The following is a 27,487-nucleotide window of genomic DNA, read 5'->3' as shown; positions in this document are numbered from 1 at the left end:
TTTTCTTTTCAGATTTGTTTACAGGACGTATTTCACTGTTGTCAGCTCTATTTGCAAGTTAGAAAAGAAGTCACATTTAAAATTGTGTGGCTTTTCTGAAAAATTATGTCACATCAATAACACACAAAGTAGGGGATATAAGGTTTTTCCTCTCCGTGCACTAGTGGGTGGTAGATATTATCAACTACAACACAGAAGAAACACCTTTTCAGGATGCTAAATTCTTCCAGAAAAACACTTAAAAAAAAAAGCATCAAATTCACACATGAAAAACAACTCGCAGTTTTCCCTCAAATGTATTTATTTCTGATTCTTGATACACAGTCTCACTGTGTATCACGATGCATAGGATGTGATACGCTGTTTTCTCATAAGCAATAGAGATGACCTTTAAAAATGCAACCCCCTTTATCCCCCAGCCTGCAATCCCATGAAGATCAAAGCCAGTTTGCTATATTGCATTAACATTTCTGTGATCAGATATAATGTGGGCACCTCAATTCTATCTGTGTCAAGATATTTTCACACAAGTGACTCACTCGGTAGAAGCTCAGGCACTGAACACCATTCTGACACCATCTCCTTTGAGGTTGACTCCACTTTGCTGGTGTTACCAGCCAACATCCTGTTTAGCTGCTTTCCTCTGCAACATAACTCTGTAATTGGAACTGACTGAATAATAAATCTCAATTTCCCTGTTTCATCAGGAGAATCTTCCAATTTACTAGGCTTCTTCTATTCACCAGTTCATCTTCTGCATTACAAATCATTCTTGAATACACACACAAGTTAACTGCCCATTCCTAAGTTAAAAACACAGTGTAGCAGGGAGAATTCTTTTATTAGATTTCCTAAAGCTGTTTTGTAGGGATCTCAGAGAAAACCTCGTGTTGCTCCTAAGCTGGATCTATAAAGAGGTCATCCACCTCCTCACATGGGGAATGTCAGCTCCGACACACCCATACACGAGCTCAATCTGCAGCCATTCCAAGGAACATAAGGTATCTCTCTGTCCTAAGTAACCGCCTCCCTGCTACCAAGTTTCAGACTTCAAAATCTGAGGTACCTATGCTCAATGTAGATCTACCTGAACTTTTTACCCCAAAAGTTATAAATCGTGAATGACATTCCCTCAGGCTAAAAGGAAAATCAAGTAGGAGGAAAGGGTAGAAAAGCACATGATAAAAATAAATTAGAAAATAATGATATGTACATGGCACTAATATGTGTCCCAAGTCTACCGAATAAAAAAAAAATAGTCTTCATGTTCCCATGTTTAAAATGCGAAGGATGGTTGGGTACCATGAAGCTAACAACTTCAATAGTTTGACATCGTTATAGAATAAATATTCCCGTACTAGGATGAACTGAATAGCTCTCCGTGGCCATCAGAATAACTTCAGAACTCTTTACATAAGCACAGAATACACTTCATGACTGGCTACTTCATCTCTTCTCACTTACAATCTCAGCCTCCATGCATTAATATTGTGAAATTATCTACATTCCTAAAAACAGACTGTGATAGACAGCATAACAGCCCCCGCCCACCAAAGAGTGTACACACTCTAAAACCTAGAACTTGTGAACATGTTACTTTCCTTGATTACAAAGACTTTGCAGAGGTGATTAAGGTTAAAGATTTTGAGACAGGGAGATCAGCCTGAATTATCCAGGTGAGCCTAATCTAATCACACGCGTTCTTAAAAGCAAAGAATCCTTCCCAACTGTGGTCAGAGAGACGCGACTATGGAAGAGTGGTCAGAGAAATGTAATGTCACTAGAAAGACAGAGTTCCAGAGTCGAGAAATATGGGCAGCCTCTAGAGAAGCTGGGAAACGTAATAACTATGACTCATCCCCAGAGCCTCCGGAAAAGAAGGAAGCTCTGCTGACACCTTCATCTTAGCCCAGTGAGTCCTGGACTAGAATTCTGTCCTACAGCACTGTAAGATAATATGCTTGTGATGTTTTAAGACACCAAGTTCATGGTATCTTGTTACAGCAATAATAGAAAACTAATCTGTAGACTAGGCCCAATCCTACTCTCCAGCCTTTGCTCATGATATCTTAGGACAGGTAATGGTCCTTATAGCATTATCTACTTACTTCCAGGTGATAGTTAAATCAGAAACACATGACTACCCTCCCAGCCCCAAGACCCAATAGACATTTCACTCCTCGAGTTTATTCAGTGCTGGGTTGCTAGCCCCTAGTACACGGTGCTATAGACCTACTGTAGAAATCACTTCAGGTCTACTATAAATATGTGATCAGTAAATAATTCTCAGGGAGAAGTTATGATATAATAATTCAGGGAACTATAAAACATTAGAGCTGGTCACAATTTTGGAGATTATCAACTAAAATCTCTCATTTGACAGAGGGGAAAATTAAAACCCAAGGATGAGAAGGTCCCACAGACACAATGCAGTGTTTTTTCTGTTTGTTGTTGTTGTTGTTAATATTCAAACTTTTTTGCACAAAATCCTCTGCTTGACTTACAAGGACTCCCAAGATGGCATCATATCATTCTAACTTGGATTTTTACCATTTCTCCCTTTTCATACCCTACTCTCAAGACAAAGCTAAGCTACTCATGGTTTCCTGAAATGGTTTACGCCAGCCACGTCTGCTCCTGAAGCATCACTCCAAGATGCATTACTGAATGCCCACAGTTGACCAATGGAAAATTGATCTTTATGGCAGAAAGTGACTTTTCAGTAGACACCATCACCTTCCCCAACCCACAATACACACCAAGCCGTACATCTCCGTTGTCTTTTTATGAAGCAAATCTCCTACTCTGTAATATCTATTAGGGAAAATATGTTTTATTTTCCCTACTAAAATGTAAGTTCTCTATGAGAAGGGTCATATTTTACAGATGAGTGACTGACATGGAACTTGTTCCATATAACTCTTAGTTGGACAAGAATCCAAAATATTCAAAAGAATTAGAAAATATTAGACACTATAAAAGCAACTAGGTTTCTCATGAAGCTTATGATATTGTTTTGCTCTGTCCCTACCCAAATCCCATCCTGAACTATACTGCCATAATTCCCACATGTTGAGGGAGGGACCCAACGGGAGATAATTTGAGTCATGGGGGCGGTGTCCCCCCATACTGTTCTCATGGTAATGAATAAGTCTCATGAGATCTGATGGTTTGATCAGGGGGTTCTGCTTTTGCATCGTCCTCATTTTCTCTTACTACCACCATGTAAGAAGTGCCTTTCACCTCCCACCTTGATTCTGAGGCCCTCCAGCCATGTGGAACTCTAAGTCCAATTAAACATTCTTTTCTTCCCAGTCTCATGTAGGTCTGTATCAGCTGTGTGAAAATGAAGTAATATAGCTTAATTTTATCCTCATCTCAAACATTTACCATTTATTTCTTTGTGTTGAAAACATTCAGTATCTGCCTTCTAGTTATTTGAAACTACATCACATATTATTGCTAACTATAGTTATCCGACAGTGGTACAGAACACTAGAACATATTCCTACTACCTAGATGTAATTTTGTTTCCTTGAGGACTGGACCCAAAAGACCTCCAAGGATCCTTCTCACTTTGTAGTGTTAGACAGAGGAAACTTGAAACATGCAGCATTTTATAAAGGATCTGCTATCACTACCATCTGTGGCCTCTCCCAGTTTCTGCCTTGCCTCTCTTCCTACTTTTTATATTCAAATCCAGTCCATCCTGATTCTTCTGGAAGAGACACAGTGGCCGATAATTTTTATGTTCATGGCACTCCTTTTCTGCCTTCTCTTTCCTCTTCTTCATCCCAAGGATTTCTAAATTTATTATCTCCATATTCAAAACATCCCCCAAAATAAGGCAGGAAGTCTAATGAAATGTTTGAATTCAATGAACCAATGCATGGATAAAAAGAGAGTAAGCACTTGAATTGCTGCATGGTGATAACTTGCCCAGCTCAACAGGTCAAACTCCCTCAATTCATGCAATATGATAGGTACCTTTAAAACATCTACCACAAGAGGTCATATTAGAGAGTGTAAACACTAAGTTTGATCCTCTTTTTGGGACCTGAGGTGGACTAAGCTATGTGTATTCCTCCAGAAAAGGAATCACCATGGAATGTTTTTAATCAGACCTTGAGGGGACAAGGAGTCCACTTCCCTAGTTTATGAATGGAAACCATGGCACAAGAGAAGTGAAGTCGTTTGCCTGCTAAAAATCAAAAAGTGAGTTAGAAGCAGAAGTAGGATAAGTATTCACATGCTCTGTCCACCATACCATATTGCCTTTATCATCTTCTTGATCTTTTATTCTTTCTTTTACTTTCTCATGGGCTGGGCTTTGATCCACAAGAATTTATGCTAGGATCAGAAGGAGAATGCTAGAGTAGATCCCGCATTAACAATGGCTCTCTTCCCACTTCAGACAGTAAAATAAGCATTAGGACTCTTCTGAGTGCTCCAAGGTTAGACATAGGTAATAAGCACACTCCAACTGAGTGGTTTTTCCCTATACCAGACATGAGGAAGCCTCAGGGCTGCTCCTGGAATGAGCAAGAAGATGCTCAGCCATGCTCCAGAGTCCCGACTCCTCACTTCAGACAGAACCACTTAAACTTAGCCATATTATACATCACACTTCCTGTTAAAGTTCATTTGAACACAGTTCCCACCTATGGGATACAACTGATGTACTAAAAATGTACTGGGACTTTGCAAAAGAAGACAAGAATTTAAGGACAAGATTATTTTGCTTTATTTTTGTAAAAATTAAAAGTGGTCATTTCACATTTCTGGGCCACAATTTCCCTATATATCAGATGGATTAACATTTAATTCACAAATGCCAAGTAATAAAAGAGACAGTGTATGGCAAATGTGCTTTGTCACAGTAAAGCACTTGCAAATCATGAATGTTACCATATGATCCTTCTAAAGACAGGTCCAGTAGCTTTATAAAATGAGGGATGCTAGATAAAAGAAGGCTGACCTTGGAGAGCCTAAGCGACTTATGGGTGGTATGATTTTATCCTAAGGGGTTACGGGACTTTCTAGTCCTGACAGTTTTCAGATACTAGTTAATGGAGGTTTTGCACTGAGGATAAATAGATAAAGGGATTATAGACGAATTTATATTGTGTATGTGTGTTGTTTGTTTCCTGAGATTCCTGGTGCTGAGTCATCACTGTGTATGTAAGGCAGACAGGAAGACAGAAGGAGGGAATGCATTTGCAGAAACATATCTACGTGCCTTCCTTTCCAGGCTTATCACTTGCCCTACATTTTCTAAGCTCCAACTGGGCTGAACATTTCCAGTTCCTTTAATATATATGCTTAAATGCTATCTCTGAAAAGCTTCCTCTGGCCTCTCCAGGAAAATATTGGAACACCTTTCACTAGGCATCCATACAGCCTTGTTCATACATTCATTATCATATTTACCATGTATCCCTGTCGTTATGGGTTTACACATCTTTTTCCTACAGTAGAGGTCCCTTGTGCTGTAAGAAAGGGTAAGAACTGTGTTTCCCTTGATTGTAATCTGCAGTGCCCTGCATCCAGTAGGGGCTTAACAATGGTTGGTTTAATGAAGTTTATAAATGAATGAACAAATAAATTTTAATAATTTAAACAAACTAGCACAAAAGTGACTGTGGATTACAATATGTAAGCTGGATGCTGACAAACATCCCAATATGGAAGAGTTAATTGAATAGATCACCAGATGGAATATCAGATAGCTAAACTTTTGTGGAACAAGAAAAGATGCCCCTGAATTTCATTAGTCTTCAAATATTGGCCCCTATTTCCAATTTTTTTAAAAAAATATCATTACTTACTCAGCTGCCTTCGCTAGATTCCCCAGACTCACATATGTCTTATTAAATTAAAGGCAAAACCATTAAGGCCAATATAAACTCTGTATGCAACCAGTGAAACGTTAAGTTGCTTCTTTTCTTGAGATCTCCTAGAACTGGCCCAGGAACACTTAGGGACAAGCTCAGACCCATCTCTTTCAAAGGTAATAATTCTTCTGCATGTGTTTCTTCCCTATCCAGTCTCCTACCCTGTCCTTATCTACCCACTTTCTCTAACTGAGATACAGAGACGGGGATAAAAATGGTGATTAGTAACAGAATGGTGTACATATTATTTGAGATATAGAAATAGATAAAAACATAGAAACAATCTGGCAGAGGGGTAAAAAGTATGGGATCCAGAACTAGATTGCCTGGTTTTGAATCTGAACCCTGCTACTTATGAGCTGAGTCCCGACTCCTTATTTTGACCTTACACAAGTTACTTACTATCTTTGTGCCTTGGATTTCTCATTTGTGAAAATGAGAAGGACCACGTGATCACAGGGTTGTTGTGAGAATTAAGTCAACTTTAATACAGAATATACATGTCTGACAGATACAAATCCTCAACAAGTGGAAACAAATACAACATAAACCATTAAAGTAAAATGTAATACACTACAATAAAACATAATGGCAGGCTGTGCTGTCCATCAATGGCCACTATAGTGTCTCTTGCCCACAAACTTGTCTGGAGCCTTAATACAACCCCAACAAAAGGTGAAGTCTAATCTCCTGTTCTTCAGCCCACGCAGACCTCAATCAACAGCATACAGCAGAAAGGACACTATGTGTGACTTCTTCTAAAACTAAGTCATAACAATGCAGGCATTTCTGCCTTTCTCTTTTGTGACATTTGGTCTTGGAACTCATCCACTATGCTGTAAGAAAGCTCTACTAGTCTGTAGAGAAACTCACATTAAGAGAAACCAAGGTCCTGATGCAGGACTCTCATTGTACTTCTAACGTCAACCTGCCAGCCATGAGTAAAACATCTTGAAAGTGAATCCTCTGCAACCAAATCAAGCCACGGGGGCTCATTTCACAGAGCAGAGATGAGCTATTTTCATGGAGTACTATCAAAATTGCAGGTATGTGAGTAAAGTAAATATTACTAAGCTTTGAGATAGTTTACCAAGCAGAAATAAATGGCTGATACAGATGTAGATGGAGAAAAAAATTGTATTTATATGAACTAGTACTTATCCCTGAGGTCAAAAGGGGGTGCTAGTTTTGCATCAACCTATACATTAATAATTTAATAAAAGCAAACTTTATTTTGAAAGCTTTTATAGTTACAAAGAAGAAAAACCAATGTGTTCATCAGACACACATAAATATACATGATAGTGATAGCTTCATGTTGTAAACTAGGTAACCATATATCAAGCTTCCTTTACTTCTCACTTGCTCAGAGTCACACAACCACTCATGTCTATCTTTTCACTACAAATCCAGAGCTATGTTCATTATATCAAGCTGAAAATCTGTAATAAGTCAGGAGTTTGTGGACTTTGTTCCAATTCATGGGTCAGCCACAACTTCTGGCTGAGTAAGGCCCTCTATAAGCCTTGGACTCCTTGAGAAATTGAGGTGGTTAGATCAAAAAACCTCTAAAACCACATTCAGATACAACCTTCTCAAAGTCTGGAGTTCTTCCTACATCTGCTCCTTCCAGATTCTATTCTTCTCATGATACCCCACATGCCTCCTCTGCTTCCTGACTTGACAAATTCTACAAATAAACTTATATTTGCACTAAATCCCTCTGGACAGTAAGTCTAACCACACTGTCTTTTGTGGTAGGCAGGTTTCTAAGATTGCCCCAATATTCTTACCTCCTGGGCTTCACATCCTTGTGCAATACCCTTGTCCAATACCTAGGATTAGTGTGGGCTAATCCTAGTCACTCACTTCGAACAAACAGACTATGGTAAGTGTGATGGGATGTCACCTGCACATTTAGCTTTCAAATGATTACGACTTCCATCCTGTAATCAAACTCTACCTATCGCTTGCTCAGCTTCCATGATTTGATGTAGTGAGATGCCACATGGAGAGGCATCCATGACAAATAACTGAGAACAGTCTCTAGCCAACAACCATATATAAACTAAAGCACTTTATGCAACCACCTAAGCATAGTAGCTAATCCTTCTCCCACTGAACATTCAGATACAAGTGCAGACTCTGTCAAATCCTTGATTGTAGCCTTGTGAGAGACCAAGAAGTTGATGGTCCAGCTAAGCCATACACAGATTCCTGTCTCACCAAGAACAAAGGGAAAATACATGTTTTCAGCTGCTTGGTTTTTAAGCAATTTGGTGCATGGCAAAAAGAACAAATACTTCTTACTATGCATTAATAGTGAGATCCTCTGAAAATCACTAAAGGGGAAACTCACTAGAAGTTTAAAAGCTTCTCCACCCCTCAAACCTCCCAAGCAGCCAACATATCTATCCCAGGGGATTAAAGGCTGGACATGGCCTCTTGTATTTCCAATCATACTAACAGAAACACAAGCCCTAAGAAACTAAGAGTCCCAGTGAAGACTAGTCACATCCTGAAGGAAAGGCATGCCAGAGCTTCACGGCATCAGGCTGAACTGCAAACAGCAGTTAGACCTGAGGCATGAAAAGGAAAATATCTTACCAGAATAGAGTCAGATAAATGGGGACACTTTGTTTAGACTTCTTCAACAAGGTGAAGGTCATCATCTGAAACTTCCTAACAACCCTAATATCACAGACATTGAGAGTGGAAGGAAGGAGAAAGGACAAGATCTAGGTCTATGTACAAATGCACCTGAGGCTTCCAGAGAGGAACTGACTTATCTAACACAACCCGCTGGTTACACAACTGGGAAGAGAATCCATTGCTCTTGGCTCAACTCAATTCCCTTTTCCTGTCAACTGTCAAAAACAAAAACAAAAAAGCATGCATTTCAGGCAAAATAGCAACTCACTTACTTCATTCTTAATACATGTGATGTGTAGGGTGTCTTGCATAAAAGGATGTTATGAGAAAAATTCATAAAATATGTTTATGTTTGTGACCACATCTCACATATATAAAAGTGTTTAGATGCATAAGCAGCTAAATGTCAAGTTTCTTAATTGTTTGCTTTAAAAAGCAAGAGACTAGGAAAGAAAAAAATCATACGAGGAAAATAAAAGGATTCTGTGCACAAGGCAAGTAGTTTATAATGTACTATTTCCTTCCTGAAAGCAGGTTTAAAAAGTCAATATTTATCCTAGCTGAGTGAGAAAAGGATGTGCCTATCATAAAATAGCTGATGTACAACAAGATACTGCATGTGATAACTGGGATGAGAATGAAAAATCATCTTTGTATAGCACTTTATAGTTAACAAAGCACTTTAATGTACAATGTGTCATTTACTTCTCACAAAATCATGTATGATAAACAGAGGAGGTATTAATTCATGGGCAAAGAAAATGAGGTTCAGAGAGATAAAACAGTTGATATTTATGTTTCTAGTCATGGAATAACTGATTTCGGAATTCTAGGTTTCCAAATCTAATTGTTCTTTCAAGAATTGCAGATACAAGTATACTATAAATTTGTTGAAGATTTTAAGTTTTCTCACCACAAAAAGTAGGTGAAGTAACGCATATTTTAATTAGTTTGATTTAGCAATTTCACAATGTATCCATATATCAAACATCATGTTCTACACCATAAATCTATACAATTTTTATTTGTTTTCTTTTTGTTTTTTTATGATGGAGTTTCGCTCTTGTCACAAAGGCTGGAGTGCAACGGCACAATCTCAGCTCACTGCAACCTTCGCCTCCTAGGTTCAAGCGATTCTCCTGCCTCAGCCTCCCAAGTAGCTGGGATATATTTAATAATAATAAATATATCTTAAATTTTTTAAAAAAGAATAGCAGGTATAAATCTATACTTGTTTTTTTAAGGAACATCTTCCAGATTCTGTCAATATACTATGTATGCAGGGAAAGATACTTCTCTAGGTTATGGTTTTTCCTCCTGTAGGAAAAAGACATAAAACTAGCATCCACTGCAAGCCTTAAGGGTATGCAGCTATAGAAATGAGAGAACTGAGGAAGAGAGTGCTGCTTACAGATCTGTATCTGACAAGAAGCTTTAAAGGGTTCACAAAGTGTGGTCCACACCAGAGCAACATTTGAGAACTTCTTAGAAATATGAATCATTGTTCCTCACTCCAGCCCTACTGAATCAGAAACATGGGGTGAGCCCAGCAATGGCATTTAACCAACCTTCCAAGGCAATCTGATGAACAATGAACTTAACCATTGTTTTACATGCTTTAGTGTCTGGGTAGGTGAAGCATGACAAGAGTAATTTACATCAATAAGCCAATGATAGATTTAGTAAATTATGACAAATTCAAAATCTATGAGTTATGATTTTTGTATTTCAGTGACACTTGTTCACTTATCAGAGGGATTACCTTGTTAACCACAGAAACATTCTAACAATCGACATGTCTGTCAGATGGCAGGACAAGACCATTATGGCTCTAGCTCTGGCCTTTGGCTCTATGCATTAGAAACCAAAGGGGCTGGGCAAAGCACAAGAACAGAGAGATGTCCTCACATATCATGAGAATGATGCTCAGCTGAAAAGAGGTAGCTAATCTGTTTCAGAGAGTTAGATGGGACATCATGGGCCAGATTTATAAATCAATCTTCTTATATAAAAGCAGTAACTCAGACAGTTTAAGAATAAGCACGCAGCTAACAATAAGATCTTCTAATGCATATGGTGCTAAATATGTCAAACACTGTTTCGAGTGCTTTATACATGGAAACTCATTTAGTCCTCATTACAATCCTGGAAGATAGATACTATAATTATCTTCATTATAGAGATAAAAGAACTGAGGCACAAAAAGTTTAAGTGACATCCCAGGCCATACATTTAGAGTCAAGGGAGTGTGGTCCCAAAATCCAAGATTTTAATAACCATAATATACTGCCTCTTGAATAATCTTAAACTCTATAAGATTAGTTCCAAATTATCCTTAGCACAATGAATTTGGGTTCAAATTATCTTGAGCAACATGAACTTGGTCTTTAAATGTGTGAATACTTCCCTATGTTGCATGTAAGAAATCCATATAATTGGGTTGCATATAATCAACTCCAACCAAATTTTAAAACAAAATATATAGTGAAATAACAAAAGCACAGAAAGAAATATCAATACAGTTTTTATTTAATACGGGGCAAAAGTAATATCAACTCAAAGTTACAAGGGGCATGAGGGATCATCTAATTCTATAAGTCCAATTTACAAACCAACTGAAACAAGCCCATATTGAAAGAAACCCAGAGACTTCGCAGTGTTCACCAAAATTCTGCTAATACCCATAGAGGCTGGGCCATGTTCCAAGGTCATTGGAGGTTCTTGTCAGTAACAACTCTAAGAAATGAAACATCTATACCAGGTATCAGAGCAAATTGTACAATGTCATGATTGAGGCTGAGCAGTTTGCTTTAGGAACAGAAATAATCAATTTAGGGGCCTGGAACAGAATGAAGGTCTTCTGTTCTTCCTTCCAAGTTTTATATGAGGAAACAGAAGACTCCAAGAATGAAAGTTCTTGGAGTTCTGTAACCAACAATGGAAGTACCATGAAATCCTAACATCATTCAAATCAGTTCCCATCTGTTGCCTGAATTCCTTTCCCGGCATTACTGCCAAAATTCATTTGATAATTATGTTGGTGGTAAGATCAACAGTAATAACTGTTTATTATGTATAAGATATTATATTTTCACATTAAACACACTTATCATTCCATGTGGTCCTCATGTCAACTCTGAGATGTGTTATCAACCCAGAACACTGAGATTTAAAGAGTGTGAATAATTTACCTCATCAATACTACAGTGTCATTTCAAATGCCTCCAATGAAGGAAAACTTGCCCTCTTCTTAGGCAGCCTACATTGAACTTCAGCTGCCATTACTTTTAGAAAAATATTGACCTTAGGTTGCTGACTGCCTCCCTCAGTTCCTAGATATGGGTCTTCATTCTGCTTTCTCAAGCTACACAGGAGTCTGATTCTTCCTGCAAATACTCCCTATCCACCAAACAGCTTCTAAGATCATCCAGGTAGATTTCTTCCTTTTTCCTGTTCAATCAGGATCCTCTATGTGCTTCTTTCTTACCATGTATACTTAAGTACTATAATTGTTAGTTTGCATTTTTCTCCAATAGACTGTAAGCATATTCAGGGTGGAGGCCACTCCCAATGCCATCTGTGTATTCTAGGCAAATTATTCAATACAGAGCCTTTCAAAATAAATTTTTTAGTTAAGACATGATTCACATACCATAAAATATGCCCTTTAAAAATGCACAATTTAGCAATTCTTAGTATATTCAAAAATTGTGCAACAAATTCCAGAATACTTAAGAAATCCTGTACCCATCAGTAGTCACTCTTTATTGTTCCCTCACCCTGGACACTGGCAACCACTAAGCTTTCTGGGTGCATGGATTTGCCCATTCATACAAATGGAATCGTAAACTATGGTCTCTTGTGTCTGACTTCTTTTATATAGCATAATGTTTCCCAGGTTTGTCCATTTTGTAGCATTTTTCAGAGCTTCATTCATTTTTATGGCTGAGTAATATTCAATTATATGGATACAGCACATTTTGCTTATCCATTCGCCAACTGATAGATATTTAGGTTGTTCTCACTTTTTGGCTGTTATGAATAATGTTGCTATGAACATTTCTATGCTAGTCTTTGTGTGGTCATATGTTTTAATTCCCTTGGATACATAAATAGGAATATAATTGCTTGGTCATGTGGCAACTATGACCAATTTTAAGAACTGACAGATTGCTTCCAAAAGGGCTATGCCATTTTACAATCCACCAGCAATGTAGGATGTTTCCAATTTCTCTACCACATTGCCAACACACGTTGTCTCTTTTTATTTTAGCCACCTTAGTGAGTGTGAAGTGGTATCTCATTGTGGTTTTGACTTGCATTTTCTTTATCACTAAATACATCCAGCATCTTTTCCTAGGCATATCATTCACTTGTATATCCTTGGGAAAACGCCTGTTCAGATCCTTTGTTTCTTACTTAATTGGGTTGTCTTTTTCTTATTGAGTTGTAAGCATCTTAATATATCCCAGATATCAGCCCTTTAACAGATATATGATTTGCAAACTCCATGGATTGTTTGCTCACTTTCTTGATGGTGTCATTTGAAGCACAAAGTGTTGAACTTTCATGAAGTTCAACTCATCTATGTTTTCTTCCACAAGTTTTATCCTTTACATTTGTGTATTATGATATGAGGTAGGGAGTCAAACTTTATTCTTTGTAGATATCTGGTTGTTCCAGCATCATTTGTTGAGGAATCTATTTTTTCCCTGTTTCAGTGTCTCACACCCTGTTGAAAATCATTTGCCCATAAATATAATGGTTTATTTCTGGACTCTCAGTTCTATTCCATTGATACTTACATATATCTTAGGCCAATATCACACTGCTTGATTTCTGTCATTTGAGAGTAAGTTTTAAAACTCTGTCAAGATGATTTTGGCATTTCCGGGACTCTTGAACATCCGTATGAATTTTAAAGATGTTTGTCAATTCTTAAGTCAGCTTAGACTCAGATAGAGATTGCTTTGAATCTATCGATCAAATTGAGGAGTATGCCGCTTAAGAATATACATCTTGCAGTTAATGAAAAGAAGATGTATTTCCATGGATTTAGATCTTCTTTAGTATCTTTGAACAAATCAACAGAGACTTGTGCTCAATTCCTAATCCATGAATAAAGGAATACATGAGTGAATAAGCCAAAAAATAAATAAAAGGGAGCATCTAGATGGCTCTTGGAAATACATACACGATGGCCACCTTCTTCAATCCCATCTCACTTCTCAACAAGCCATTATTAACTAGTTAGTTTTCAAGATACATTTCAGCTCTTTTTCACATAACTTTAAAATTCTATTGTTTCTTTATCTTTTGTCCATGTGATATGATCAATAGTGCTAGAAAGGCAATGGCCCTGAAAGATACATCTCTATCCACTCTTCCTTCAGAAGGCACTCAAGGAAACTTGGGCTAGCACAGCTGCAAACAGACCACCCTGATTTTCCTATCTTCCCTTCTTTCCTGGTTGGGAGATCTGATCCACAAGTGACTGCAGATCAACGAAGTTAAACATCATAATTTTTGGTATGCTAGGCTAGATAATGGGAGAAAAAAACTGTAAAATTGGTATTACATAGAATATCAAGTCATTCAGGATGCTGTTTATAAAAATTGTTTCCTGGCTTTGACTGCCTTGGTAAGCATCAAGTTAACATAAGCTGGCCATTTGGGAAATAAAACATAACTCTGTGTTGGTTGGGTGGTGGAGACAGCCAAGAAGATTCCTTAATGCTAAGAAGCTTAGCACCTCTAGCAGTATCTAAGAAGCAACATTTTCCAGCATTTTCATATAAGCAGTACGATATCAAGATGAAATTAGAAAGAGTTCAAGGCAATTCGCAAATGATTTCCTTTATGGGATCATACATCTGACTATATATGCTTTGAGCTTTATTGTTTCTTCAACTTGTTTCTTAAAAGGAACAAGAAAATATTCTATCTTTTTAACCCATTTAAATCTTCTATTTTATTTACACCAGCAGAATATGCTTCTTTAATGGACCTTTTATTTACCATCAATATAAGCAAAGAATCCATTTAAAATTCAATACTCTCTTTTTAAAATTGTCTGAAGTTTATATATATTTTTAAGATGTTTACAGGCAAATATATGTGTATGGACACAAAGTTTATTTCCATTTAAAATCATGACTTAGATTTAGACAGTTTTGAAATGCTTCACAGTTGGCATATGTTTATCACATTTCAAACACTGGGTCAAGAGTTATCAGAAATAAATTGGTAAAAGAAGGAGGAGGTGAATCTTAGAGACTTCCTTTAATGAACCAGAGCTACCTGGCAGTAAAAGCGAAAAATTCATATAATAATTACACAGGTGTTTTTTGTTGAAGTTGTTTTCTGAAAGAGGAAAACATATATCCATATATTAGTTAGGTAACTTCTTTCCTGTCACTGAATACAAGGAATGTATATTATTGGTTTTTATGTAGGAAATAGTAATATAATGGTCCTCTGTTTCTTCAGTTCTGCAGAGAATACAGAAAAAGACTTGATATTTCTTTATGTTTTCTCAGTAGTAAGAGAATGGATATAATACTGAATTATACCCCATGATAACATCATCTTCATAACAAACTATATTGCCATCAAGTGACATAAGGCAATACAGGAGTAAAGCTGAAAATTTTAGATGAATCAGTTACCGTTAGGTGACCGTCAGGTTGCTCCTATAAAAATAATCATTCACTTCAGCCATATTTATTTTTCTTAATGCAAATACATGTTCCTTACCTAAAAAATCAGAAAGCAGCTATAACTTTGTCATGCACTAACTATATCTATTAGAGATTGGATTTTCTAGCATATTTCAAGAATGGAGATGTAAATATTTGATGACAATATTTGTTTATTCAGCAAAAACAAACCTGTATGCCTCTCATGTGCCAGGAAACAAATGATAACCTTCTCTCAGGGACATCACAGTCTGGTACTTATCACAATTATTTCTTTGTTATTCGAACTGAAGATATTTTATACTTTTCTACTGTTCCTATACGGTATACTCTGTGAGGTAAAACTTCCAGAATTTTTACTTTACATTGAAATAATTTGTGACTCAATACCATGAAACATAATTCGACCCCCTCCTGTAGTCTGGAACTTCAACATGACAGCATAACTGAGGTGCATATTTGGGTGTGAGCGCAGGATCCAAAGCAGAGAGACCAAAATACACAAATGGTTCTGTCGGCATTTGTAAATGAAAAGTATAACTGCTGGCTCGACAGCAAAATGTGCTCAATTTGTTTATTTTATTTCCGTAGCTTCAGCTTACAGACTTATAGGGAAATATGTATGTTCAAATTATGCAACATAAACTAAAGTTTTGTCTTTATAATGAATAGATCCACTGAAAGGCAGTATATAACTTTACTGGTAATTTTTCCACAATGTGAAAAGAATCTTAGCAGTTACATTACAATGTGATATTTTGCTTGGAGGGCAGACCAGTTACTCACCATGAAAAACTGTGATATATAGGATGGGTTATTAACCACCTCCAACCTTCTGTCTAGAGATCATCCTTATTATCACTTTACTCTAGTCTGGCTATAAAGCATATAAAGAAGCAGATGTCAAAATGGACAAAACAATGACTCTAGATTATCTGAGATACGGCTTTTTCTCTTAAAACACAACAATCCTATGTATTTGCCGTGGCTGTATCTAGTCATCTTGAGTTAAAAAAAAATAGCTAGACTTGTGTTTTCTTGTTTATTTGCTTTTTAAATCAAAAAAGAAAAGAGAGGAACTATGGGGTTTCATACTAACACTACTACCAAAATAGATATTTAAACAGTGGGAGAGGAAGAAAGACATAGAAAAACCAGTCCTAACAAGAACACTCTTTAATTTTGCAAATGGGATGTGTGCTTCTGCATAGACATAGGGCTAATTATTTCCACTAAGATACTGTTGTAAAAGAGAGAAACTCAACAGGCAGCTTTGTTTGTTTCTTCTTAAACCAATGCTGGATTGAGTGATTCAGCGTAATGTAACACTTCATCTTGGAGCCAAGGACTCATCAAGGTCAAACAAACAAATCACAGTTAAAGGCTACCACAAGGACTATATAGCTAGAGAACCGCAGAAGGCAACCCCTCCCACTCAGGCTTTAGCTGAATGAACACTCCATGGCACTCAGCAGCTATCTGCTCAGCTGTCCTCCTCTATCGCTGCTAGGAGCTAAGATACATTCAGAGCCAACTCTTACACTGGGACAAGTGAAATGAATATTTTTGTGCAAAACCTTTGTTGAGGTGCAATGCAAGGTAGATTTTTAGGCAAAGTTTCTACTCTGAAAACGTTACATTTTGATGGCACACAAAACAAAATGTATTTAAAGCTAACGTTGATTATGCTCATTACATATGACACAAACACATCATCTAAAAAAATGAGGTGTGTTATTGAAATGCAATTATATATCATCTAAAAATTAATTGCCTGTCATAAAAGCCATGCCATGCAACTCTGAGTCAGCTAACCACTCCTCCACCCCACCTCATTGTTATTAAACTGTTGAAGTTTTCTGGCAGGTACAGACTAATTGAAAACAACCCAGATCCTCTAAACAAAGCATGGGCATTGTGAAGAATAAGATCCCTTTCTCTTTTAAAATGGTGTTTTGGACGTTTTATTTTACTGTGTTCCACTTAACATCTTATACAAGAGGTTTCTACAAGGTTTCAACTTTTACCATAGCTCTCAAAGAAAGCTATTATTAAGCAGACAATGCCAATATATGGACAAATCCATTTCTCAGCAAATCATGAAAAGCTCCTACATTTTTCCCAAGAGAATATGGGAGGAGGAAGATGCCACTATCCACATCTATTTTCTTTTTCAGCAGAATATTACCCAGTTCCAATCTCAAGTCCCAAGAAGCCTTGCCAGGAACAGAAAAGTCTCTACTGTGCAGAGACAGTCTGTGTCTCATCAAACAGTATCAGCAAGTTGTAGCTTACATCTCCCAGTAGCCTACATGTTTGGGTTGCATGGAATAACATGAAATATTAAACATTTTAATTACTAATTAATCTCCCCTGCAGCTCCTCATGGCATTTGCAAGCTAGAACACAGAGTACAGAGAAGGGAAGATCCAGGGCACCACAAGACCCATCCTGATTACACTGCACCGAAGCCCTCAGACCACATGAATTCTTATAAAAAGCTCTAAGTACAACACACACATACCTGAAATAATTTCTCAGGTTGCCTCATACATTATTGCTCTATGAAAGGAACCCAGTGTGGGAGTGCTTAGATTGCAGTTGAAGACATGTCCATATGACCACACAGCATTTCACTACTCAGTTTCCAAATAGAAGTTAGAATAATTTTTAAAGTGAGGAATTAAATATGTCGTTTTTAGGATGAACATCATTCAGAGAGGATCAGCTCCCAACCTTCAAAGTCCTGAAGCTTTAAAGCAAACTCCAGGCACAAGCTAACAATCCCAAAATGAAATGAAATGGGAATGATTGTGTGAGCTGTTGCTTTGAGCCATCTTATTTCTTGTAGCTTTAGAAAAATATCTGTCTTCTGAAAAGTGGGAATGGAGTGTAGTTGCCCTGTCCTGTTTTTCTGTTTTTCTGTTTTTTTCTGTTCGCAATGGAGTCTCGCTCTGTTGCCCAGGCTGGAGTACAGTGGCGCGATCTCAGCTCACTGCAACCTCCGCCTCCTGTTCAAGCAATCGTCTGCCTCAGCCTTCCAAGTAGCTGGGATTACAGGTGTCTGCCACCATGCCTAGCTAATTTTTGTATTTTTAGTAGAGACGGTGTTTTACCACGTTGGCCAGGCTGGTCTCAAACTCCCGACCTCATGTGATCCACCCACCTTGGCCTTCCAAAGTGCTGGGATTACAGGTGTGAGCCATGGCACCCAGCCTGCCCATTTTTGAAATAACAAAAAGGAAGCACTAACTGGTAATGTGGACAGGTTCACACAAAGGGAGCTCCTTTAAGAGAGAGAATCTCATGGAATCAAGAAGCCAATGTTCCTCCTGTTGGCAAACTTGGACACGAGGCTATCAAACTATGCCCCAGCCTATTCTTGTTTTAAAACTCTCTCCAAATTTTTTTATATTAGTTGAAGAGAAAAACCTCACTTGTTTTCTGTATTCTACTCATGGAACACTTCACTTCTTTTTATTTTATTATTATTATTTTTTGAGATGGAGTCTTGTCCTGTTGCCAAGGCCAGAGTGCAGTGGCACAACTCTTGGCTCACTGCAACCTCCGTCTCCCAGGTTCAAGCAATTCTCCTGCCTCAGCCTCCAGAGTAGCTGGGATTACACCACCCCACAACGCCTGGCTAAGTTTTAAACATGTGTGTGTGTGTGTGTGTTTTAATACATATATATATGTGGTTTTGTTTTGTTTTCTTTTGTTTTTAAGTAGAGCTGGAGTTTTGTTATGTTGGCCAGGCTGGTCTCAAACTCCTGACCTCAAGCAATTTGGCCTCCCTAAGTGCTGGGATTACAGGCATGAGCCACCACGCCCAGCCAGAATACTTCACTTCTGACACCAAATGTGCGGGTTTTTTTCCAGACATCAACCAATTCTCTGATATCAGATAGGTGGCTTATGACTCAATTTGGCTCTGACATGATCTACCTGGAGTTACTGCAGATCTCACAGGTTAAGGGTTCAGTCCCACAAGACTGTTTCCACTTCATATGTCAGTCACAAGCTGCGGGGGCGGGGCGGGCTGGGGGTGGTCACCAGTTATCCAGACTTCTGTCTGATTTGACTACAAATTGGGGTTTGCCATTATGCCCTTCCCGGGTTTGGTAATATGCTAGAATTGCTCATGAAACTCAGGGAAATGCTTACTTACATTTACTAGTTTATTATACAGGATATGATAAAGGATACAGATGGACAGGCAGATGATGAAGTACACAGGGTTAGATCCAAAAGGGTCCTGGGTACAGAAGCTTCTGTCACCGTAGAGTTGCGGTATGCCACCCTCCTGGCATAAAGATTTGCTTACCAACCTGAAACCTCTCTATACTTGAGGGATTTTTTATAGAGACTTATTGTTGTTATTCTTGTACCTCGAATCCCCTGCCCTTCGCCTAACACTTTAAACCAGGTGAACTCAAATACTGCCTGCTCTGTGCAGTCCTCCATGACACTGAAAGGTATAAGGTACAATGTTGGAATTCCTGTATTTTATCTCTCAATAATTTTGACACAGGGTGATTTACTTGATAATTTAAGTAACACACTGAAGCCCTTCTTTTGTGTCCCTTTGGGTTACTTAGGGGCTTATCTCTTCTGTAAGATTAAAAATTACTCTAAAGGAAAGACCTGTCGATACTAGCCTTTAAATCTCCAATGAGTGCTCCAGAGGAGGATTTCGTCAAATGTTAGATGAATGAATCAATGAATCAATGGATATGTGGAATTAAGCCATTATTTCTAAAATCAACATAGAGATTAATAAGTGAACAGAACTAAAGTCAGAAAATCTGGGAGTAGAAAATATTCCCTTGAATAAAAGAAGGAAAATGCTTTGGTAAAACCTATTTTCGTATAGTTTGAAGTCAGCTACTGTGATGCTTCCAGCTTTGTTTTTTGTTTGTTTGTTTGTTTGTTTGTTTGTTTGTTTTTGCTTAGAATTATCTTGGCTATGCAGGCTGTTTTTTGGTTCCATATGAAATTTAAGGTGTTTTTTTCCAATTCTGTAAAGAAAGTCAATGGTAGCTTGATTGGGATAGCATTGAATCTATAGGTTACTTTTGGCAGTATGGCCATTTTCACGATGTTGATTCTTCCTAACCATGAGCATGGAATGTTTTTCCATTTGTGTCCTCTCTTATTTCCTTGAGCAGTGGTTTGTATTTGTCCTAGAAGAGGTCCTTCACATCCCTTGTAAGTTGCATTCCTAGGTATTTAATTCTCGACTTCAAACTGTACTATAAGGCTACAGAAACCAAGACAGCATGGTACTGGTATCAAAACAGATATATAGACCAATGCAACAGAACAGAGGCCCCAGAAATAACACCACACGTCTACAACCATCTGATCTTTGACAAACCTGACAAAAACAAGCAATGGGGAAAGGATTCTCTATTTAATAAATGGTGTTGGGAAACTGGCTAGCCACATCCAGAAAGCTGAAGCTGGATCACTTCCTTATACCTTATACAGAAATTAACTCAAGATAGATTAAAGACTTAAATGTAAGTCCTGAAACCATAAAAACCCTAGAAGAAAACCTAGCCAATACCATTCAGGACATAGGCATGGGCAAAGACTTCATGATTAAAACACTAAAAGCAATGGCAACAAAAGCCAAAATTGGCAAATGAGATCTAATTAAACTAAAGATTTTCTGCAAAGCAAAAGAAACTATCATCAGAGTGAACAGGCAACCTACAAAATGTGAGAAAATGTTTGAAGTCTACTCATCTGACAAAGGGTTAATATCCAGAATCTACAAAGAATGTAAACAAATTTACAGGAAAAAAAAAAAAACATCAGAAAGTGGGCAAAGGATATGAACAGACACTTCTCAAAAAAAGACATTTATGCAGCCAACAAACATATGAAAAAAGCTCATCCTCATTGGTCATTACAGAATTGCAAATTAAAGCCGTATTGAGATACTATCTTATGCCAGTTAGAATGGTAATTATTAAAAAGTCAGGAAACAACAGATGCTGGAGAGGATGTGGAAGAATAGGAACGCTTTTACATTGTTGGTGGGAGTGTAAATTAGTTCAACCATTGTGGAAGACAGTGTGGTGATTCCTCAAGGATCTAGAACTAGAAATATAATTTGACCCAGCAATCCTATTACTGGGTATATATCCAAGGAATTATAATTCGTTCTAGTATAAAGACACATGCACACATATGTTTATTGCAGCACTGTTCACAATAGCAAAGACTTGGAACCAACCCAAATGCCCATCAATGACACACTGGATAAAGAAAATGTGGCATATATACACCGTGGAATACTATGCAGCCATAAAAAAGAATGAGTTCATGTCTTTGCAGGGACATGGATAAAGCTGGAAACCATCATTCTCAGCAAACTGACACAGTAACAGAAAACCAAAGACTGCATGTTCTCACTCATAAGTGGGAGTTGAACAATGAGAACATGTGGACACAGGGAGGGGAACATCACACACCAGGGACTGCCAGGTGGTGGGGGTTTAGGGGAGGGATAGCATTAGAAGAAATACCTAATGTAGATGATAGGGTGATGGATGCAGCCAACCACCATGGCACATATATACCTATGTAAAAACCTGCATGCTCTGTACATGTACCACAGAACTTAAAGTACAATACAAAAAACATAAATAAATAATAATTCACTTAAAAAACCTACTTTCAAGAGCTCAGACATTTTTCAGGCTTGTTACGAGAATGGAGCTCCCTGGAACCTCTCACTATATAAACATTCCACATACATATCGTTTTCCCCTAGAACATGAGTCAAAGCAGCCTTACAAAAGTGATAGAGACATGGATTCAAAAAAAAGCCTACAACACATGCTGACTAATGAGAAATCACAGACCTACTAGCCTACTTTAAGTAGTCAGGTAATTCTATAGGTTTTGAAATTTGCTTTGAACAAAAAATAGAAACATCAAAGTTGGGCATTAACGGTCTACATTTCTAGGACTTTCCAAGTACCTTTTAATTATAACACAACACAGTCTACTACAGACATCATCTTCTCTTGGCACATATTTTTAATATTTTAAGTGTGTGATTATTGTTCTCACAGCCTATAATTACGTTAACCAATAAATATTAACACATCTAATTCAGTTCTACCAGAGGGAAGATAATTCAAAAGGATGAGATGTATCTCCCAATTAACTCCTGCTTTCTTAAATTACAGTAATAGAAAAAAATTAGAATGGACCATCCTTTAATTTCTGAATGAAACAGTCACATGGAAAGCATATTTTACCATAATTTTGAACTTGTTCTACTTAATGGCTATTATAATTAAATTTTGTAAACTTCTCAATGTTTTTATTTTATGAGAAAGCCACACTCAAGGGACAGTGTCACTCAGATGACTGATGCCAGTTTTCATCGATGGTAAAAACCTTACAAAAATTAAAACAAAACCCGACTCCCTCAATCTGGTGTTTGGAACTTAAAATCAAGAAAAGGCCAAAATTCAAAGTCCAGTTGTGCTCAGCAGTGCTCAAGCATATGGCCAAGGAGAAATCATTAGTCTTCGTGGTGAGTCTTAGTTTCCTCATCCCTGAAATAAGCACACCACGTACATCTCAGAATTGAGATATCTATATCTCACTCAAGTGAGAATATATATGAAAGTGCTTCAAAATCAGTGCTGTCCAAATACAAGTGATGATGAATTTGTGTGCTCAGAAAGATTGCTCAAACAAAATGAAGCTGCTGAATAAACCTATTAAAATGCAATGGTTTTTGAGAGGCATGTGCAGACACAGCCTTAAAGAACGAAGGTTATATTAAACAAAAATCCTCAAAGCATGATCTTCTCAGAATCTATCAGGTTCTAAGAATTTAGGGGAGAAAAAAAATATTTAAATGAAAACTCTAGGTTTTCTTGTTTTTGTTTTTAAAGGGGAGGGGGCAGGCATGGCGGCTCACTCCTGTAATCCCAGTAGTTAGGGAGGAGGAGGCGGGTGGATCAAGAGGTCAGGAGAGGAAGACCATCCAGCTAACATGGTGAAATCCCGTCTCTACTAAAAGTACAAAAAATTAGCTGGGTGTGGTGGAGTGTGCCTATAGTCCCACCTACTCAGGAGTCTGAGGCAGGAGAATCGCTTGCACTTGGGAGGTGGAGGTTGCAGTGAGCCGAGATCGCACCACTGCACTCCAGCCTGGGCAACAGAGAGAGAAGCATTTGGGAATAATGCCACTGAGTCCACTGGCAAAGTCAGTGGCCTTTCTGTCTTCAGATATGAAATTTGGGGCATTTGCTTGGCTGGAATCAAAAAACTGCTGAACATCAAACAACGGTCAGCAAGTATGAAATGTGGCTTGCTGGAGAACGTTTTTCTGACCTGGGCTTACTCTCCTGCATCTTTACACAGTTGGTCTTATTTCCTACCTTCCTTTTTCAGAATGAATTTTAGACTTCCCCTTATTGAGAACCTTCAAATAACCCCATTCTCTACAGAAGACATACTAAAGTCATAATCTGGCATTTAAATGTGTCTACATGCTGTCTGTAGGAAACCTCCCAGACCTATATTCTACTACAAGCCTTCGAAGGCTTCATCTGCAGCCATCTGGTTGCTTACAGATCTCTAAATGCAGCCTTGGAGCTTCCAGCCCTGTAGCTCAGGCTATTCTCCCCCGCTGTCTCCAACAATGCAATTCCACTCACCCCTCCAGATGAAAATGCAAGTCTTTTGATAAGAATTATCAGATTCTGACACCTCAAAAGAATATATCACGATCTTGTTTGTGCTCCTGCAGTATAGACCATAGCCTCACATATAACGTTACAGGCTGTTAGAAGACGACAACGGAGTCCTACTTCTCTTTCTTTCAACTATCCACTTTTCTGCCTCATCAGTTCCCCCAAAAGACCACAGTGACTGCTCTAGACAAGGAGCTCAGTACACATTTACAGGGACAAAGTACATTTTTACTACTCACGGTACAGATAGAGCCAAGAGCAGGGACAGCGAAGGAAGAGCTAACTGGTAGTATATTTTGCCTTGAATCCCCATATTGCTGACAATTCCATTATATGTTTAGAAAAGATAAAGGGAATATATCTAAAGAAGAAAGCAGCTGGGCGTGGTGGCTCATGCCTGTAATCCCAGATGTTGGGAGGCCGAGGCGGGTGGACGGCTTGATGTCAGGAGTTCGAGATAAGCCTGACCAACATGGTGAAACCCCATCTCTACTAAAATACAAAAATTAGCTGTGTGTGGTGGCGGGCCCCTGTCATCCAGCTACTCAGGAGGCTGAGGCAGGAGAATCGCTTGAACCTGGGAGGTAGAGGTTGCAGGGAGCCAAGATTGCGCCACAGTACTCCAGCCTGAGCAACAGAGCGAGACTCCATCTCATTAAAAACAAAGAGAAGAAGAATCCAGGAATCCCATTACTGGGTATATATCCAAAGGATTATAAATCGTTCTATTATAAGGACACATGCACACGAATGTTCATTGCAGCACTGTTTACAATAGCAAAGCTTGGAACCAACCCAAATGCCCATCGATGATAGATTGGACAGGGAAAATGTGGCACATAGACACCATGGAATACTATGCAGCCATAAAAAACGATGAGTTTGTGTCCTTTGTAGGGACATGGATGAACCTGGAAACCATCATTCTTGGCACACTGACACAAGAACAGGAAATCAAACACCGCATGTTCTCACTCATAGGTGGGTGTTGAGCAATGAGAACACATGGACAGACGGAGGGGAGCATCACACACTGGGGTCTGCGGCGGGAACTAGAGGAGGGACAGTCGGGGATGAGGAGTTGGGGAGGGATAACATGGGGAGAAATGCCAGATATAGGTGATGGGGAGGAAGGCAGCAAACCACACTGCCATGTATGTACCTATGCAACAATCTTACCTGTTCTTCACAGGTACCCCAAAACCTAAAACGCAATAAATATATATTTCAAAAAAAAAGGAAGAAGAAGAAAGCACTGCCACCTTATGAGGAGTTCAGCAAAGAAAGAGGAGTGGTTTTTAACTCAAGAAAGGAACCATTTTAAATACAGAATCTGTCATTCAAGAATTGCAGTGAGGCTTAGAGGCTGTATGCACTCTCACTTAGTCAAGCAAATGTCACCCAGAGTGAAACAGTGACAATAGCGCTTGTCCAACATATGCAACTAGAGTTCTGATGGCTGCCTTCTGAGGACTTGGAAGTCCTGAAACAGATTTGCCACAACCCTTTCAAGACTTTCAAGAGGCAGGGATTGATCACTAGCAGTGGAAGATTAGTTTCTGGAATGCAGATGTTATGTGAAGATGCAGAAAAATAGCGAAGTTCCAAAACAGGCCAAAGAAAAGAAAAGAAAAAAAAAACTAACAGGTACCATTTGCACTTATAAAACATAGATTAATAGCTACCATCAAAGTTTGGTGAATTTCAGTAGAAACTGATATATTCAAACTGACTGGTGGTACCAGCATAAACTATTCATGAACTTTGGAAAAAAGTAAGTAAGTGGTCACACTCATCAGTGTAGCAATCCCACTCCTAGAAATGTGAGGCCAGGAAACAGCTCCGAAGAAAATATACACAAATATGTACCTTGCAACATTATTTATAACAATGACAAAAATAATGAAAACCATCTTAATGTTCAATGAAAGTAATTTCTTCGCAAAAGACATAGCCCTTCACCTTAACCTTGCCTAGCCAAGCTGAGTCACATTTGTGAAAATTATAACAACATATAACAAAATATCCATATAGACAAAGCTGTAAAAAGATCAAGGCAATGGAAGAAGAGATTTACTTTTTTATATAATATTTTTGTGTAATGTGTTATTTTTAAAGAAAATATTCAAAGAGTCAATTTAAGAACTATCTGCCAGTTGACTAACACACATTGATATTAAATACAAAGACCGCTTAAGCCATTGACTCTAAGAAGATCAAAATGAATAAAAGGGCTGGGCATGTGCCGGTGGCTCACCCCTTTAATCCCAGCACTTTGGGAAGCCCAGGCAGGCAGATCATGAGGTCAGGAGTTCAAGACCAGCCTGACCAACATGGTGAAACCCCATCTCTACTAAAAATAAAAATAAAAAAAATCCAATGGTGGTGGCGTGTGCCTGTAGTCCCAGCTACTCAGGAGGCTGAGGCAGGAGAATCTCTTGAACCCAGTAGGTGGAGGTTGCAGTGAGCTGAGATTGCACCACCACACTCCAGACTGGGCAACAGAGCAAGACTCTGTTTCAAGAAAAGAAAAAAGAAACAAAAAATAAAAGAGCTCTCAGATGCAGCACGTTCTTTCTGATAAGAGTAGAATGTGTGGGACTGGCTGTGGGAGACGGATGCGGGTAGCACTGACCTGCGGAGGCCGAGGCTTGTAGGGCGAGCTGCACTCAAGGTCAGCCAGGATGCTGGTCAAGGAGTCAATCTCAGCGTCCAGGCTGGAGCGCCTCTCCTCAAGTGTCTTGCCTCCGGGATTTCCCTGCTGGAAGCAACACATACATGTGAATAAATGAAATTTCCATTGATATCATTGTAAGTTCAAATGTCTCAAGTTACAGTGCAGCTTTGTCCAAGTTTTTCTGTACCTCTTTTTTTTTTAATTAAGCTTTCATAAAATCTCAGTGAGATTGGCTGAGATAGAATTATCACTATGACAGATACGGAAACAGAAAAATAAAAGATGATTTTTCTCAGATTGCATATTTAGAAGATTTTTTTAAAGTATACAAGTAAAGGAAAATAAATGTCTCCATTCCTGCACTTAAACAGCAGAACCAGCTTAAGAGAGCTCACAAGCTCTTGCTGTTTAGAAACCACTGCCTAGAATAATAACATTTATTGGAGCAGCAAGGAGCAGGGAAAGGAGACTGACATTCCAGAAAGAGAAGTTAGCACTTGAAGATATCGGAGCATGGAAGTACTTAGAAGTCTGAGGTCCAGGGGGTATTAGGTATGCATGTGTGCAAGGATGACAAGACCCAAGTGATGCATGTAAAACGTGAACTGGAAAGAGACCTCTTAGGGTTCTGCTGAGGGGCAGAGGAAGCATGTGGCAGTGAGCACAGACAATGAAGTCCGGATCTCTGGATTTCATATGTTAGAGCCCCGTGTTACCTGCAGTGAGAATCAACAAGAGGACAATAACATCGCCACGGGGTGTTTTCAGGAATTATGACCAGGTTTGGGAAAAACAAGCAAAGCATCTGCCCAGAGTTAAAAGCAAGGACGTATAAAG

At 38.5% G+C, this 27,487-nt stretch overlaps 1 protein-coding gene across 7 annotated transcripts in view; it reads right to left on the bottom strand.

Annotated features, from left to right (window-relative positions):
- Nucleotides 1-27,487, bottom strand: part of LPP (LIM domain containing preferred translocation partner in lipoma) — a 725,954-nt gene that overhangs the window by 330,807 nt on the left and 367,660 nt on the right. For 5 of the 7 annotated variants that reach the window (XM_012470875.3, XM_021668859.2, XM_012470876.2 and 2 more), the window contains one exon: nucleotides 26,609-26,734. In XM_012470875.3, the coding sequence (XP_012326298.2) occupies nucleotides 26,609-26,734 (126 nt within the window). The remainder of the gene's footprint in view (nucleotides 1-26,608; nucleotides 26,735-27,487) is intronic. The other 2 variants (XM_064366916.1, XM_064366915.1) reach the window with 1 other exon arrangement.

The sequence above is a fragment of the Aotus nancymaae genome, unplaced genomic scaffold (assembly GCF_030222135.1).
Source record: "Aotus nancymaae isolate 86718 unplaced genomic scaffold, 86718_ANA_hifiasm-v0.15.2.pri h1tg000067l, whole genome shotgun sequence".
NCBI lineage: Eukaryota > Metazoa > Chordata > Mammalia > Primates > Aotidae > Aotus > Aotus nancymaae.
The sequence above is the reverse complement of the archived record's forward strand: the minus strand, read 5'-3'. Positions and strand labels throughout refer to the sequence as shown.